Source organism: Scyliorhinus canicula, chromosome 5 (assembly GCF_902713615.1).
Source record: "Scyliorhinus canicula chromosome 5, sScyCan1.1, whole genome shotgun sequence".
Taxonomy (NCBI): Eukaryota; Metazoa; Chordata; class Chondrichthyes; order Carcharhiniformes; family Scyliorhinidae; genus Scyliorhinus; species Scyliorhinus canicula.
In genome coordinates this window covers 183,187,557-183,206,094 of record NC_052150.1, presented here as the reverse complement: position 1 = coordinate 183,206,094, position 18,538 = coordinate 183,187,557, and the positions used below count along the sequence as shown (strand labels likewise).

Here is an 18,538-nt window from a genome sequence, read left to right as displayed (position 1 = left end):
GATGTAATACTTTGACCACCCATAATTAAAGGTCTATCCTGTTCCTGACTCTTGCAAAAAAGAATCATAATTCTGCATTCACTCAAGAAATCCGTCCCCCATCCTAACAGTCGGTGCGTTATTACCACAATCAATTATGACGTCTATTATTTTCCCAAGCATTTTTAAAAAAATCGTACTCCACCTCAAAGATTTCACCCTGGCCTGCGGTCAATAAATGAACGTTCTTCCTTCGTTTAGCCCTTGCCAGGAATTAGATTATTGAATTACGTTCGCACAAAGCAACCTCTGACGGCGGCAGGAGTGGACCACTCAGGCGGTTTGCACCCGCTCGCGGTCTCGCGACAGGAGGGAACCGGCCGGAGGTGTTTGAAACGGTAGCTTAGCAACGGCGGCGCCCGCTGGTCCCCATGGTGACCGCTCACACCGCTGTGGCCGGACGGAGGTAGCAGGTTGGACGTATTTTTGGGGCGCTCCTACCTGAAACTAAGTGAGGCTGTTGTCTGCATGTCGGTTCGCTTGTATTGATCCCGGGGGGTGGGGTGGCAAGAGGGTTAGGATGATGGGGTTTTCCTCCGGGGCCTTCATCCTCCTCCAGCGACGGGCCGAGAGCGTGATGTCCCCAAACAGTCAGTCAGCCTGCCAGCTTTGTGCATTTGCAGTGTGTTGGTAGCTTGAAAAGAGACCGGTTAACATGTCTAAACTTTACAACTCAATTAGCTGTTGGGAAAGGGGGCGGCGAGAGTGAGAATGGACACCATGCTGAATTGATCCTCAACGCTCTGGGGTTTAACTCCAAATTATTTATTTATATATATATAAACAAACAATCACTCACTTCGATATTGTTGAACAATAAAATGTAAGCATTTGTTGCATCGCGCATGGTAATGGGACGCTTTTGCTGCTGATCTTGAAAGTTGATCAGATGGAAAGAGGACAAGTGCGTGAAACTATCTCATTCTCTTCACTCATCCCTGGATGTTTGGGCGTCATTTATTTATGTGGATTCTGTACAAGTAGGAACGGTTGAAGCAAGGAAGTTCCAACAATTCCTTTAGTCCCCCACTAACTTTGCCCATGTCTTTTTCGCTTTGTTGCAGTCACTGATCGCCATGGGTATAGCGTTGACTCGAGCAGCTCAGTGGACGGCGGCTGGTATCGGGGTCGGCAAGTTAGAATTTACCCCGCTGAACGTCTCCCTCCTGAACAGCATTATCAAATTTGTGGAATATATTAATTCCAAGCAGCCACAGGAAGCAGCTTTTGTGTTTCGAGAACCTCTTGAATGGAAGTCAAGTTTGGAGATATCCGCGTTTGGGGCAGATTATCAAATCAGGTGGGTTCCAGCGTAATTAGATTTGTGTGCTGCTGCACTGTGCACTGTCGAATTGTGCATTATTAAAGCAAAACTGTAACGTTGACAGGCAATGATTTGCAGGGGATCTGGAAGCTGTGGAATTTAGTTAAGAACTGAGCAGTTACTGGAATGCTGGTGGGGTGGTGGGTATAACATTTGGCTACATTGAATAGATATGGCACTGATAAAACCCACTCACAGCAAATGAAACACCAGTAACTAGTTATAATTATAACAAAAACTGAAAATGCTGGACAAGCTCAGCAGGTCTGACAGCATCTGTGGAGAGAGCAGAGCTAACGTTTTGAGTCTGAATAGCACGTTTTCACAGCTAGAGAGGACTGGAAATAGGATGAGATTTATACTGTTGTGGGGGAAGGGGGGGGGGGGGGGGGGCTTGGGAAGGAGGGCTAGCAATAGATGGAGATTGAAAAAAATGTTGTGGACAAAAAGACAAAGGGAATGGAAATGGTGGTGATAATGACTGAGAAGGGTACTGATAGTGGCATATTAAGGCATCAGAATATGTTAATGGCAAAACAGAGGTAAACAGTGTGTCAAAGGACAACTTGGAACAGGGAATAGATAGCCCTGGTGGGGCGGGGGAGGGGAGACGGTGGGGGGGGGGGGGGGGGGGGGACAGATCAATGGAAGAAATGAAAATTAATTGATAGAAATAAAAATGGGGTTAAGGTGAAGGAGAGAGTTGACAGTTTAAAGTTGTTGAACTCAATGTTAAGTCCAGAAGGTTGTAACGTGCCTAATCGGAAAATGAGGCGCTGTTCCTCCAGTTTGGGTTGGGCTTCACAGAAACATTGGAGCAGGCCAAACATGGACTTAAGAGCAGGACGGTGAGTTGAAATGGCAAGTGAAGGAAGGGTTGGGTCCTGCCTGTGGACAGACCAAAGGTGTTCTGCAAAGCGGTCACCCAGTCTGTATTTAGTCTCTCCAATGTAGTGTAGACCGCGTTGGGAGTAGCAAATGCAATAGACCAGATTGAAGGAGCTGCACGTGAAGTACCGCTTCACTTGAAAAGAGTGTTTAGGCCTTTTGACGTTGAGCAGGGAGGAGATAAAGGGGCAGGTGTTGCAGCTTCTGTGATTGCATGGAAAGGTACCATGGGAAGAGGGTGACATGTTGGAGGTGATAGAGGACTGGATCAGGGTATTCCAGAGGGAATGGTCCCTGCGGAATGCTGTCAGGGGGGAGTGAGGGGAAGATGTGTTTGCTGGTGGCATCATGCTGGGGTTGGCAGAATGGGCAGAGGATGATCCTTTGAATGCAGAGGCCTTTGGGGCGAAAAGTGAGGTCAAGGGCGATCCTATCCTGGTACTGGGAGGGAGGGGTAGGAGTGAGAGAAGAGGTGTGGGAGATGGATCAGGCATGGTTGAGAACTCTGTCAACCACAGTGGGTGGGAAACCACGATTAAGGAAGATAGTTATAACCTGCTATGGTTGCAAGCTAGCCCCTGTTTATCTGAATTCATTGTCAATATTTAGGCGAATAACGACCAACATTTATGTTTGTTTCTCCTTTTTGGAATCTATTTTGATTTTTGTCTCTTTATGCAATTCTCTATTTACATCTCCACCTCTTCACTGCCATTATCTTGTTTAAGACATTTTACTTAAAATATTAAAACTGAATTGTTTCATTCCCAAAATTGAAATAGAAAATATACAGTGAAGTTCAGAGTGGTTATATTAGTTTTTATAAGGGCAGCACGGTGGCCTAGTGGTTAGCACAGCTGCCTCACGGCGCTGAGGTCCCAGGTTCGATCCCGGTTTTGGGTCACTGTCCGTGTGGAGTTTGCACATTCTCCCCGTGTCTGCGTTGGCTTCGTCCCCACAACCCAAAAATGTGCAGAGTAGGTGGATTGGCCATGCTAAATTGCCCCTTAATTGGAAAAAATAATTGGGTAATCTAAATTTCTAAAAAGAAAATAAAGAAAGGTATTAGTTTTTATATAAGGCCAAAACAATTTCCCCAGAATTTTTAAATTTGTGTTATTTATGTACCCTTTTCCCTGGTATCTTTTCCACCACTTTTCCATGGTATCTTTTTCCAGCAGATAATCTGCTCCCATGTCTTGTATATTGTCATTTTTAAGCCAGTTGCATAAGAGTAGTTACGGTTAATATGTATACTAATTGCTAGATGGTGGACCCCGATACATAAAATCTGGGTCTTTATTGTTGTCCTCAAATCACACCGCACCATTTTAACAATCTAGTAATGGTCATTATCTGGAAACTATTCTGTAGTTCACACAAAATTATCTGCTCATGTCCTAAATCCTCCGACATTAACACTACTCATTGCTCAATTAGATTGTGAGTTGAATGAAGGAAGATACTGAATATGCAAGTTTTTATTTTAATTTTCTTTCCTTTGTTATCACAGCAAAAAAACTGTTATATCAAAAGAAAATATGGATGGAAATCCCTTTCTGATTTATGAGGCTTCTACTGGTGTCATCAAAGTGTACACTTTCAACCAGCTAGCCAAACTGCTAGAAATAGCTCAGAAGGACAAACTGAAGGAAACACAAGCTTGTCTGGAAGGTCAGTTTTATTTAATAGCTTCCATGTTGTAAAAGGGATATTTAATAGTCTGCCTTATTTATATATTTTTATTAAAATCTAAGCCTCACCTAATTTTGCAAAAATTAAATATTGTCTTGAAAATTCTGGCAGTGATAAAATTTAAGGCTCATGTGACAGCACCATGGTATTAATTGAAGCCCCGCTTACATCAACGTGTGAATGCTACAGTTTCCACAAATTAGCAAATGTGTTTACTGTCCAGCAAATTAGAATACCCAATTGTAAAATAGTGCCATTATCTGAAGGTTTGTTATAACCTGCCTGGATCCTATTGGCTGGGGACAATTGGTTACCAAATGTTCCTTGGGGAATATGAGCTTCTTCAATGAGGGGTGGGGTGGGGAAGGGCAATCATTAGCAGTGCAGATGTATAAATAGAGCTGGACAATGTGCTATCAGCTAGAGAGGGCATCAGTCGTGAACTGCTAGTAATTTGTGGAATTGTTGGAAATAGTGTTACTTTCTGTTTGACTCTTCAAACTCGTGCTCGATTCTTCATGACCCTCACAAAAGGTTTGATAAGATGAATAAAGAAAAACTATAGTGGCAAAGGGTGCATAGTAAGGCACAAATTAAGTTAATTGGTAAAAGAACCAAACGAGATGAGGGAAAAGAAATGAATAGCGAGTAATGATCTCAAATTCATTACCTTAAAAAGATATGGAAGCAGATTCAATAATAATTTCCATAAGTAATTGAGGATCATTTACAGAGTTACAGGGGTGAGCCAATTAGGAAGCTCTTTCAAAGTGCCAACACAGAGATTATGGGCCACTGACTTCTTCTGTACTGTATCATTTGTGTTTCTGTGATTAGTTTTCTTTGGTGCTTCAACACAAGCTTTCATTTGTGTTAATGAGGACTATCAATTGAGCAGAAGGGCTCCCTGAGAGGTTTCTGTCCTCCTTGAGCTCACTTTAGGATGCCTGTGTCACAGTGTGAGAGGTGTACTGCCCCAGTCAAATATTAAGACAGTTGATTGCACCATCCTCTTCCAATACCTCGCCACCATTGCCCAGCTCAATTTGATTGCACTCGACGGGTTTCATTCTTATCTACTTACTCATAGCCAGAACTTTGCTTGCAATGGCTTCTTTTCCTATTCCACATAGTTACCTCCTCCAAGGGTCTAACCTTTAGCCCCCTTCTGTTTTTGTCTACATGCTGCCCCTCAATAACATTATCTGAAAACATGTGAGTTGCCACGTTTAAGCTGATGATACCCAGCTTTATCTAACCAACATATCTATTGTCCCTTCTATTGTTTCTAAATTGTCAGTGTTATGACACCTTGGCTTCTGCGCAGTCAATTTTAGCCTCATTGACCCAGAGTCACAACACAAGTGAATTGAGCAATAATTCTTAGAAAAATACCCAGTCATTGGCTCTTGGCTGCCCAATAATCCAGGTTTCTAAATTTAAACACAATTACTGTTTATTTATAACAAGAACTATTATGAACTGTGTGGCAAATACAACTGGTTAATGATTATCTAATTCCCAATGCCTGTTTTAACTTGCCCCACACACACACCAACTGTATACACACAGATAGTTTCAGATGCTGGTTTATAGCACCTTACGACTTTGTTTTCATTTCAAGGATTTACTGTACATTCATTCAGGTCTCTAGTTTCAGAAATACAGCACTCACAGCCTTTCTGGAGAGAGACAAAGTAAGTTCTTGTCTTTGTTTGCAGCCTGTAATGGCTCCCCTGTAGATTAATTCATTCGGGTTATCTGCAGCTTCAGGCATACAGCACTCACAGCCTTTCTCGAAAGGGAGACAAATCAGCTCCTTGTCTTTCTGTGTCTCAGACTCAACTGCTCCCTCCGGTCTATGAGAACCATTCCACTGGAATAGGATCCAATTGCCACCTGCTACCAGGCAGGGTACAGCCTTTTGGGCCAATCATTGGTCCTCAACCAATCGATCAAGCCAATTCCCACCCCTGGTGGGCAGCCTTTGGGGCCGGAGGGCCCTGGCTCACTTGGCAGCAGAAAATGCACTGTCTGTCTTGTGTGCTGACCCCAAGACACGGCCTCATCAGAGGGGTAGAACTCTGGAGAGCTGGTGGCCACCCTCGCCGCCCCATGGGACGGGCCCGGTTGGCATTCAGGTGCAAGTCAATGCACATAGGGCCCTGGGACGGAGGCACAGCTGCTCCTGCATAATCTGGCTATGCTAGCCCTGGCGCCTCCCCATGGTCCGCACCATCATGTTGACACCCTCAGCGATGCCCACCTGCGACTGCGACAATCTCCGCAGTGCCTTGGCCATTCCTGTCTGAGAGTGGGACAATCCCCGCAGAACTCCATCAAGGTTGGCCTGCTACTGGATGGCATCCCCCAGTGCGGCAGACATAATGCCGAGACCCTCGGCCATGGCCGTCACTGACTGGGCAACACCTTAGGCACCTTCACTTATGATGTTGATGTCATGCATCAGGCTTTCCGCTGTGGTCGACACCCTGGCAGTGTTGGCCTCGGTGCCACTCATTGCCGGCACTATCTCCTGCACCTGTAGCCTGTGGGACTTCTCCAATTGGCCATGGATCTGCTGGAGTGATGTTGACATCTCCCTCTGAATGTTCCGGCCGCTCCCTAACGTCTCCATCAGCTCCGGGAAACTCTGTGCCAGGGTCGCAGAGTCAGGCTGGGGCCCAGCTGGGTCCTGGGATCTAGCAGCCCTCCGACTGCTGTCTCGCCTGGGGGTTCCTGCCTCCACCAGATTTACATCAGCAGCAGTGTGGTGTTCACCAGATTGAGCCCCAGAAGCCTGTCCACCAGCTTGTGCCACCGAGGTATGTGTATCTGCGCTGGTGGAAGGTGGGGATGACAGCTGTGCTGTGACTATAACAGTTGCATCCTCGGAGCTCTCCTCCAAGGTGTTCTCCTCGGAGTCAGGAGAGGGGGCCGCCCGAGATGGGCCGCCACCAATGGCTGGAGGGCCTGTGGGAGAATGGATATGTGGTCAGTGGGAGGCATAGGGGTCACCTGGGGAGATGTTCCCTTTGGGGGTGTGGGACTTTGGTGTCTACTCACTCTGGCTGCCCGGTGTAGGTTGTTGACCTTCTTCTGACACTGGAGGCCAGTCCTGGTCGCACTGCCCAAGTTAACTTCTGCCGCCACCTCATCCCAGACAGCACTAGCTGCCTTGTGGCTCACCCTTCTGGACCTTTGGGGGAACAGGACATTTCTCCTGGTCTCCACCACATCCGGGAGCCTCCCCAGGTCAGCATCCCCGAATCTTGGGTCCGGTCTCCTCGGCGCCATTGTTGTGAGCTGGCTGGGGTTGGCTGAGCAAGTGCTGCTGGAACTTGTTAGCGGGGGGCTGGCGAGCGCGGTCACAGCCAATCAGCTAAGGAGCCGGCATTCGGGGCGGGAAGCCCGTGAGGCCTCGTTAAGTGGGCCAATTAACGTTGAATAGTGTTGCCGGGCATGCCGGGCCGAGCGCTGGGAAACACATGCCAATTCCTGCTCGCTACAGCACTTAGAAATTTTTCCGGAAGATCGCACCCTATGCCTTGGTCTTGCTGCATTTTGCCATGCACTGTTTCATAATCTGAGCAGTTGTGAATGGTGCTGAACACTGTGCAGTCATCTGCAAACCCATCCCCACTTCTGATCTTATGACAGAAGGAAGGTCATTGATGAAGCGCTGAAGATGTTGGGCCTGGGACACTGCCCTGAGGAACTCCTGCAGTGATGTCCAGGAGCAGAGATGATTGACCTCCAACCACCACAACCATCTTCCTTTGTGCCAGGTATGACTGCGGGATGAAAGCAGGAGAAATGCCATTAGGTGAAGTACGCATTTGGATGCGATTGGCTGACTGGCCTCCTTATGCGCTGTAACAATTCTGTGATCTTCTATCCTGAATAGTGCCTCATACGGAACAAGAACATTGGTGTCATGAATGACCCTGAGTCGAGCCACTGTCCCCTTATTCTCTCCATCACATGGATAACCTATTTCCAACATCAACTAACTGCCTGATCCTCTCACTGTCTTGTTTACTGCCTAAACCCTCATCCTTTACTATGCCACTTCAATTCTCAATTAATCCAATGCTGTTGGAAGGAACTCTGTTGTAACATGTAAACCGAGAGGGCTGATGAGCCCTTATCCTCACCATCACAAAGATAACCTACGGACGCATCGCTTTGAATGGATCAAAGACGTCAGGAACGCCATAGGAATACACTCTATGACCAATCTATGCCAGTTTTGAATTGAAAGATACTTGTTGCCGATCCAAGAGCAGCGGATATCTTTATGAGCTGCAAAAGCTCCATGGTGAGTTCCTGCAGCGCATCTTGTAGATGGTACACACTGCTGCTACTGCATGTCAGTGGAGGACGGATTGAATGTTTGTTGTACAGATACAAATAAGTGGACTGCTTTGTCCTAGATGGTGTCAAGCTTGTTGAGTACTGTTGGAGCTGCACTCATCCAGGCAAAAGAAAGTATTCCACCACACTACTGACTTGTGCCTTGTAGATGGTGGACAGACTTTGGGGAGTCAAAGGTGAGTCTTGCCCCTGGATTCCTAGCCTGTGATGAGCTCTTGTAGCTACGTATTGTCCAGGTCTTGTAACTATCCATTTTACTCCGCTGTACCAAATGCCGTTTGGACGTCCTTGTGCACCACAATAAGAGCAATGCCCTCATCAACCCTCTCGGTTTACATATTACAACAGAGTTCCTTCCAACAGCATTGGATTAATTGAGAATTGAGGTGGCATAGTAAAGGATGAGGGTTTAGGCAGTAAACAAGACAGTGAGAGGATCAGGCAGTTAGTTGATTTTGGAAATAGGTTATCCATGTGATGGAGAGAATAAGGGGACAGTGGCTCGACTCAGCTATGGGGAATGGAAATCTACCACTATCAAAACATGTCCCACCTCATACAGATGAAGATTCTGTCACGTCAAACTTCAGAGCGGGCCTGCCACCACACCCACCTCCTTTTTACCTCCGCCCCTCAACACACACTCCTTGGGCACAGTGATCCAAGATCATCAGCCTCCGACGCAGAAACCATTCAGAGGATGAGTTTGAGCACGCTGTCAGCAGAAAGACAGGGGTCAGACTTTAGCAGAAACTGGGAGCACCAAAGCTTTCCCTACAGCAAATTATTGTCACTCTCCTGACTTGTATGGTGTCCCGCTGACAGCTCCAACACAGGCCCATTATCCTGGAGTGACGTTGTACAGACGCTTGGAGGGGGATCAGGGTGATTGGAGAGGGATTGAGTGATGGGGCGTGAGGAATAGGGGAGTAGGGAGTATTTGGGGCAGGGAAATGAGGGAAGGGAGCAAAAAGGAATGGGGGAATTGGGGAGAGGGGAATGAGGGAGAGGGGAATGAGGAGGGAAATGCGAGTGAAGTGATCGGGGAGTGGGATTTGGGAGGGGAGGGAAGTAAATGGGTGATTGGGGTGTCAAAGGGAAATGGGGGGGGGGTGTTCAGTTGACGAACACAGCTTTGTCCTGGGAGTATCTGGAGACAATAAGGGTCTCCCACATCCTCTGGTCCGTCGGACTCTTGCTGCCGCCTGTCCTTCATCCTCTGGCTCCTCCTCGAGCTCGTCGACCGTTCCCTCCTGGACCACCTCATGCTCCTCATTCACCGCTTCCGATGAGGTTGCATGTACCTCTGCCTCCGCTTACTCCTCCTGCTTCTCTCCCAGCATGTAGCCTCGCTGCTGAAGGGCACAGCAGGCCACCAGAAAGCGGGAGACCCTCTGGGGAGTGTAATGCACGGCATCACCAAGGTAGTCAAGGCATTGGAATCGCATTTTCATCAGTCCGATGCACTGCTCAACGACAGCACAGGAGGCCACGTAGACCTCATTATAATGGTCTCCACCTCGGTCTCAGGTCCACGTACTGGCATCATGAGCCATGACCTCAGCAAGTATTCCGTGTCCCCTATGAATCAACCGGGGATCTCGGAGTGTCCCAAGACGTAGCTGTCATATATGCTCCCTGGATAGCAGGCACATATGTGCATGATTCAGAGGCGGTGGCCACACATGGTCGAACATTCAGGGAGTGGAACCCCCCTTTCCATAAATATAGGGCACTCCCTGATGCCCCGGTGCTCACAGTGCAACATGCATGCATGCCATCGATCGCGCCCTGGACTTGGGGCACCCCGGCGATGGTGGCAAATCCTGAAGCCCGGGCAACTTTGTGAGCCCGTTCAAGGTCAAAGAGCATCTGTCACCTCCCGAATGCATATGTGGGTGGATAACTTTGATATGCCACACAGATCCCACCGCCTGAGCCCTGGAATGTTCCGGTGGCATAAAAGGCATTTAGGACGCAGTGACCTTCTCTACCATTGGGAGTGGGGGTGTCCTACTGCTCCACAGGGTGCCACACTGTCTCTTTGTTGAGACGGAGTCATCTGCGGCACATGGTGTCTGTCAACTTATTGACCAATGACGCCTGTACAACTTGGATCATCACCTCCCCTTCTGGATCCCTCCTCAGCCTGATGGGCGGTCAAGTCTTCAGGGTGTGGGCGGCCCACTGCACATGGGATGTTGCCTCCAGCTTGTGTTCTATGGCATCTGCTCTGTTTGTATGCGGAATAAATAATTTAGCAATACAAAAACATCTGCTAGCAGAGGCCAAGCTGGATTGCAAACAAGCATTGCAGCTGGCTTTGTCCTTAGAAAAAGCGGCGAGCGGAGCACATGAGTTACAGGGTACTCCGATGGAAGTAGACGCCCTCACCAGTGAAACTGAGTTCAGGGACTATCGCTGGGGGATAGGCAACTGCATAGCCACCCTCAGGAATGACTCGGATACTAAGGAACCCAGGCCAACTCGCAGAACTGCTCCGAAGCAAGGGGAAATTAGGACCAGACAGAGGGCTGCCCCTGCAGCCTTTCGCCAGGCAAGATATTGTAGTTGTTGCTAGAGATTGGAGTCAGAGAGGAGAACTGTAAGCCCAAAACCAACATCTTGGAGAAGGGCACCTAGGTCGGGGTTCAGGAGTGTGCACATCCCAGAAGCCCCACCTACCTCCAATGACAAACAACTAAATTGTCTAACGATGGTCAAATCAAAAACCATTAAATTAACCATAAGATTGAATGGACGTTCCACATTAATGGAAGTCGACACGGGAGCAGCCGTATCATCGATAGGGGAAACAGTTTTTAATAAAATTTGCACAGGACTCCAACTCCGAACCAGAAATTCAACAAAACTGAGGACTACACAGGGGATCCACTGAGAGTGTTGGGCACAACACATGTACCTGTGGCTTATGGGGAGCAGCTAGTTTGGCCGCCTTTAATGGTAGTGAAAGGTGCTCGACCGCGCTTTTTGGGATGCACTGGCTAAAAGCGATCCAGCTGGATTGTGGAAATATTTTCCAGCTGGAAAATGGTCACTTGAGCGAACTCCTGTGCAGATACCCAGAGGTTTTACGAGAAGGGCTCAGAACGATAAAGGGAGCAAAGGTGACAATACACATAGATCCTGAGGCAGTCCCAAAATTCTACAAGGCCCGACCGGTACCTTTGGCATAAAGGCAGAAATTTGATGCGGAAATTAAAAGATTGGAGCGTGAAGGAATAATAAAACCGGTCCAGTTTGCAGAATGGGCGGCATTCATGGTGCCTATCCTTAAGCCGGAAGGCTTCATCCGTCTTTGTGGAGATTTCGAACGAACAAAGAAAAGTACAGCACAGAAACAGGCCCTTTGGCCCTCCAAGCCTGTGCTGACCATGCTGCCCGTCCAAACTAAAATCTTCTACACTTTCCGGGTCCGTATCCCTCTATTCCCATCCTATTCATGTATTTGTCAAGATGCCCCTTAAACGTCACTATTGTCCCTGCTTCCACCACCTCCTCCGGCAGCGAGTACCAGACACCCACTACCCTTATCTGTAAAAGAACGTGCCTTGTACATCTCCTCCAAACCTTGTCCCTCGCACCTTAAACCTATGCCCCCTAGTAATTGACCCCTCTACCATGGGAAAAAGCCTCTGAACAGTCTGTGCCCCTCATAATTCTGTAGACCTCTATCAGGTTACACCTCAACCTCCGTCGTACAGTGAGAACAAACCGAGTTTATTCAACTCTCCTCATAGCTAATGCCTGAGGTGATTCATTTTGGAAGGAATAACAGAAAGGCAGAGTACTGGGCTAATGGTAAGATTCTTGGTAGTGTGGACGAGCAGAGAGATCTCGGTGTCCATGTCCATAGATCCCTGAAAGTTGTTAAGAAGGCGTACGGTGTGTTCGCTTTTATTGGTAGAGGAATTGAGTTTCGGAGCCATGAGGTCATGTTGCAGTTGTACAAAACTCAGGGGCGGCCGCATTTGGAGTATTGTGTGCAGTTCTGGTCGCCACATTATAGGAAGGATGTGGAAGCATTGGAAAGGGTACAGAGGAGATTTACAAGAATGTTGCCTGGTACGGAGGGAAGATCATATGAGGAAAGGCTGAAGGACTTGAGGCTGTTTTCGTTAGAGAGAAGAAGGTTAAGAGGTGACTTAATTGAGGCATACAAGATGATCAGAGGATTAGATAGGGTGGACAGTGAGAGCCTTTTTCCTCGGATGGTGATGTCCAGCACGAGGGGACATAGCTTTAAATTGAGGGGAGATAGATATAGGACAGATGTCAGAGGTAGGTTCTTTATTCAGAGAGTAGTAAGGGCGTGGAATGCCCTGCCTGCAACAGTAGTGGACTCGCCAACACTAAACGCATTTAAATGGTCATTGGATAGGCATAGGGACGATAAGGGAATAGTGTAGAGAGACTTCAGAGGGGTTTCACAGGACGGCACAACATCGTGGGCCGAAGGGCCTGTACTGCGCTGTAATGTTCTATGTTCTATGTTCCACATACTTCTGGTAGTGTGGCGAGCAGAATTGAACATTATACACCAAGTGTGGCCTAACTAAGGTTCTATACAGCTGCAACATGACTTGCCAATTTGTATACTCATTGCCCTGGCCAATGAAGGCAAACGTATATGCCTTCTTGACTACCTTCTCCACCTGTGTTGCCCCTTTCAGTGACCTGTGGGCCTGTACACCCAGATCTTTCTGACTCGTGACAATAAGCGATTTCATTTTTGAAGATTCTACTATTCACTGTATATTCCCTACCTGTATTAGACCTTCCAAAATGCATTACCTCACATTTGTCCGGATTAAACTCCATCTGCCATCTCTCCGCCCAAGTCTCCAAACGATCTAAATCCTGCTGTATCCTCTGACAGTCCTCATCGCTATCCGCAATTCCACCAACCTTTGGTCTTCAAACTTACTAATCAGACCAGTTGTATTTTCCTCCAAATTATTTATGTATACTACGAACAGCAAAGGTCCCAGCACTGATCCCTGCAGAACACCACTAGTCACAGCCCTCCAATCAGAAAAAGCACCCTTCCATTGATGATCTCTGCCTTCTATGACCTAGCCAGTTCTGTATCCATCTTGCCAGCTCACCCCTGATCCCGTGTGACTTCACCTTTTGTACCAGTCTGCCATGAGGGACCTTGTCAAAGGCCTTACTGAGGTCCATATAGACAACATCCACTGCCCTACCTGCATCAATCATCTTTGTGACCTCCTCGAAAAACTCTTGTCAAGTTAGTGAGACACGACCTGCCCTTCACAAAACTGTGCTGCCTCTCGCTAATACGTCCATTTGCTTCCAAATGGGAGTAGATCCTGTCTCGAAGAATTCTCTCCAGTAATTTCCCGACCACGGACGTAAGGCCTACCGGCCTGTAGTTCCCTGGATTATCCTTGCTACCCTTCTTAAACAAAGGAACAACATTGACTATTCTCCAGTCCTCCGGGACATCACCTGACGACAGTGAGGATCCAAAGATTTCTGTCAAGGCCTCAGCAATTTCCTCTCTAGCCTTCTTCAGTATTCTGGGGTGGATCCCATCAGGCCCTGGGGACTTATTTACCTTAATATTTTTCAAGATGCCCAACACCGTGTCTTTTTGGATCCCAATGTGACCCAGGCTATCTACACACTCTTCTCCAGACTCAACATCCACCAATTCCTTCTCGTTGGTGAATACTGAGGCAAAGTATTCATTTAGTACCTCTCCCATTTCCTCCAGCTCCACACATAGATTCCCTCCCCTGTCCTTCAGTGGGCCAACCCTTTCCCTGGCTACCCTCTTACTTTTTATGTACGTGTAAAAAGTTTTGGGATTTTCCTTAACCCTATTTTCCAATGACTTTTCGTGACCTCTTTTAGCCCTCCTGACTCCTTGCTTGAGTTCCCTCCTACTTTCCTTATACTCCGCACATGCTTCGTCTGTTCCCAGCCTTCTACCCTGACAAATGCCTCCTTTTTCTTTTTGACGAGGCCTACAATATCTCTCGTTATCCAAGGTTCCCAAAATTTGCCGTATTTATCCTTCTTCCGCACAGGAACATGCCGGTCCTGAATTCCTTTAAACTGACATTTGAAAGCCTCCCACATGTCAGATGTTGATTTACCCTCAAACATCCGCCCCAATCTAGGTTCTTCAGTTCGCGCCTATTACTGTTATAATTAGCCTTCCCCAAATTTAGCACATTAACCCTGGACCACTTATCCTTGTCCATCAGCACATTAAACTCACTACATTGTGGTCACTATTCCCGAAATGAAATGAAATGCTCCCCTACTAAAACTTCTATCACCTGGCCGGCTCATTCCCCGATACCAGGTCCAGTACAGCCCCTTCCCTAGTTGGACTATCTACATGTTGTTTTAAGAAGCCCTCCTGGATGCTCCTTAAAAACTCTCCCCCATCCAATCCCCTAGCACTAAGGGGGCGATTCTCCGAGCCCCACGATGGGCCGGAGAATCGGCGCAACCGCGCTATGATGCCCCGACGCCGGTGCGCGATTCTCCGAGGTGCGGAGAATCAGTGCCATTTGCGCTGCCGCGTTTGGCACGGCGCCAGCCGCTGGAACCGGCGGGGCTGCGATTCTCCGGCGCGGATGTGCCGAGCGGCTGCTCCGATATGACAGAGTCCCACCGGCACCATTCACCCCTGGTCGCTGTTGGCGGGAACTTTGCGGGAATGGTCAGGGGCGGCGGCCTGTGGTGGGGGAAGGGGGGCTCCTTCACCGGAGGGGGCCTCTGATGGGGTCTGGCCCGCGATCGGGGCCCACAGATCGGTGGGCCGGCCTTGGGCCCAATATTGGAGAATCAACCTCCTAAGTGAGTCCCAGCCAATATTGGGGAAGTTAAAGTCTCCCATTACAACAACCCTGTTGCTTTTACTCTTTTCCAAAATCTGTATACCTATCTGCTCCTCTATATCCCGCTGGCTGTTAGGTGGCATGTAGTAAACCCCCAACATTGTGACTGCACCCTTCGTATTCCTGATCTCTACCCATATAGCCTCTCTGCCCTCTGAGGTGTCCTCCCGCAGTACAGCTGTGATATTCTCCCCAACCAGTAGCCCACCTCCTCCATCCCTTTTACATCCCCCTCTATCCCACCTGAAACATCTAAATCCTGGAACGTTTAGCTGCCAATCCTGTCCTTCCCTCAACCAAGGTCTCTGTAATGGCAACAACATCATAGTTCCAAGTACTAATCCAAGCTCTAAGTTCATCTGCCTTACCTGTTATACTTTTTGCATTAAAACATATGCACTTCAGGCCACCAGCCCCACTGTTTTCAACAACATCTCCCTGTCTGCTACTCCTCAGAGCCATACTGGCCCTATTCCCTAGTTCTCCCTCAATTTTTTTACCTTCTGACCTATTGCTCCGGTATCCACCCCCCGCCATACTAGTTTAAACCCTCCCGCGTGACACTAGCAAACCTCGCAGCCAGGATATTTATGCCTCCCCAGTTTAGATGCAACCCGTCCTTCTTATACAGGTCACACCTGCCCTGGAAGAGCTCCCAGTGGTCCAGATAACAGAAACTCTCCCTCCTACGCCAGCTGTTTAGCCACGTGTTTAGCAGCTCTATCTTCCTATTTCTAGCCTCACTGGTACATGACACAGGGAGTAATCCCGGGATTACAAACCTAGAGATCCTGTCTGCCTCGCTCCCTGAACTTCTGCTGCAGGACCTCATGCCCCTTCCTGCCTATGTCGTTAATCCCAATATGAACAACCTTTGCCTGTTTGCCCTCCCCTTTCAGGATGCCCGCTACCAGTTCGGAGACATCCTGGACCCTGGCACCAGGGAGGCAACATACCGTCCTGCAGTCTCTTTCACGTCCACAGAAGTGCCTATCTGTGCCTCTGACTATAGAGTCCCCTATGACTATTGATATTCTGCACTTTGACCCTCCTTGCTGAACATCAGAGCCAGCCATGGTGCCACTACTCTGGCTGCTGCTGTTTTCCCCCAATAGGCTATTCCCACGAACAGTATCCAAAGCGGTATACCTGTTCTAGAGGGGGACAACCACAGGGGATTTCTGCACTGACTGCTTGCCCCTTCTGGTGGTCACCCATCTCTCTACCTCCACTTGGGTGTGACCACGGCCGGGATTCTCCCCTACCCGGCAGGGCGGGGAGTCCCGGCATGTTGGAGTGGCGTGAACCACTGCGGCGTCGGGCCGCCCCAAAGGTGCGGAACCTTTAGGGGCCAAGCCCTCACATTGAGGGGCTAAGCCCGAGCCGGAGTGGTTCCCACTCCGCTGGCTGGTGTGAACGGCCTTTGGCGCCATGCCAGCCAGGGCCGAAAGGACTTTGCCGGCCGGCTGAAGTCCGCGCATGTGCCGGAGCATCAGTGGCTGCTGACGTCATACTGGCGCACGCGCAGTGGAGGGGGCCTCTTCCACCTCCGCCATGGTAAAGACCATGGCGAAGGCGGAAGAAAAAGAGTGCCCCACGGCACAGGCCTGCCCGCCAATTGGTGGGCCCCGATCGCACCCCCCCTCCCGGGGTCAGATCGGCCAGCGCCCCCCCCCCCCAGGACCCCGGTGCCCGCCCGCACCGCCAATCCCGCCGGTCAGGTAGGTGGTTTAATCCACGCCGGCGGGAGCGGCCTGTCAGCGGTGGGACTTTGGCCCATCGTGGGCCGGAGAATCGCCGCGGGGGGCCCGCCGACCGGCGCGACGAGATTCCCGCCCCCGCCGAATCTCGGGGGCCGGAGAATTCGGGACACGGCGGGGGCGGGATTGACGCTGGCCCCGGGCGATTCTCCGACCCGGCGGGGGTCGGAGAATCCCGCCCCACGTCTCTATAACTCTATAACTATAACGATTAATCGTTACTCACAACTGGACAAATACCCAATTCCCCGGATTGAGGATTTGTATGCAAATCCGGCTGGAGGACTCTTATTCTCAAAGCTCGATATGAGCCACACATGTGTACAGCTGAAGCTGGATGAAAAGTCGCAAAAATTCCCAAGATAAACACCCTGAAGGGAGTTGTTCAGTACACAAGATTACCCTTCAGGATATCATCAGTCTGTGCGATATTCCAGAGGACAATGGAGAATATATTACAAAGGTCACCACAGGTCGCCATTTACCTGGACGACGTCCTCATTACGGGAAAAACAAGGGCAGAACACCTGCAAAACCTGGAGGAAGACCTGAGGAGGTTTTGAGCAGCAGGCGGGCGCTAAAGAGGGAGAAATGTGTTTCTCTAGCACCTCAAATAACTTATCTGGGGTACAAGGTTGACAAGTCAGGGTAACACCCTTTGGAGGATCGGGTGAGGGCGATTAAAGAAGCCCAGCCCGCACCAGAATCCAGGAGTTAAGATCTTTTTTAGGACTGGTGACTATGGAAAGTTCATAGAGAACAGGGTTTCCAGCCTGGACCGACCCCCGACACCAATTACTAAAAAAGCAGCAAGCCTGGAAGTGGTCCGCCCGCCAAGACAGGGCTTTCAAGAAGATCAAACAACAGCTCTCCTCAGAAAACGTCTTGGCACACTATGACCCGAGGAAAGAGTTGGTGCTCACTTGTGACATGTCTCCATATGGCGTTGGTGCAGTTCTGCACACAGAGGGCAAAACGATCAGGAACGGCCTCGCGTTTGCTTCCAGGACATTAGCAGCAGCAGAGTGAAAGTACACCCAAATTGAAAAAGAAGGACTGGCTGTGATCTTCGCGGTGAAGCAATTTCACCAGTACTTGTATGGGTGGAAATTCACAATAATCACAGAGCACAAGCCATTACTGGGTGGGCTTGCTGAAAGAAGACAAAGCGGTGCCACCAATAGCTTTGGCCCGTATCCAATGCTGGGCCCTACTACTGGCAGTGTACCAATATCAACTGGAGCTCCAGTCGGGAACCCAGATGGCAAATGCCAATGCACTAAGCATGTTGCCATTACCGGATGCCCCACCATTGGTACCCAGAATGGATGAAACGGTGATGACACTATATTTCCTGGACACCCTTCCAATGGTCGCACACAGAACATTTGTGTGGTGATATGCATCACTGTAAATACACAAGGGGTTAATGTAAAGACACGTAGATAGACACTAGAGGGAGCACCAGAGACATGACACACAGACATTCAACCAATAGGCGAGTAAGATAGGACACAACCAATGGGCCGTCACGACACACACAGAGGTGACACTAC

The 18,538-nt window shown here is 49.0% G+C and overlaps 1 protein-coding gene across 4 annotated transcripts in view; it reads left to right on the top strand.

Annotated features, from left to right (window-relative positions):
• The first annotated feature begins 378 nt into the window (after positions 1-378).
• odad2 (outer dynein arm docking complex subunit 2) overlaps positions 379-18,538 on the top strand; it is a 434,182-nt gene continuing 416,022 nt past the window's right edge. For 2 of the 4 annotated variants that reach the window (XM_038798210.1, XM_038798206.1), the window contains exons 1-3: positions 379-490; positions 1,104-1,339; positions 3,765-3,925. In XM_038798210.1, coding sequence (XP_038654138.1) covers positions 1,116-1,339; positions 3,765-3,925 — 385 coding nt within the window. In that variant the 5' untranslated portion in view covers positions 379-490; positions 1,104-1,115. Of the gene's footprint in view, positions 491-588; positions 630-1,103; positions 1,340-3,764; positions 3,926-18,538 lie in introns of those variants that run through there. The other 2 variants (XM_038798208.1, XM_038798209.1) reach the window with 2 other exon arrangements.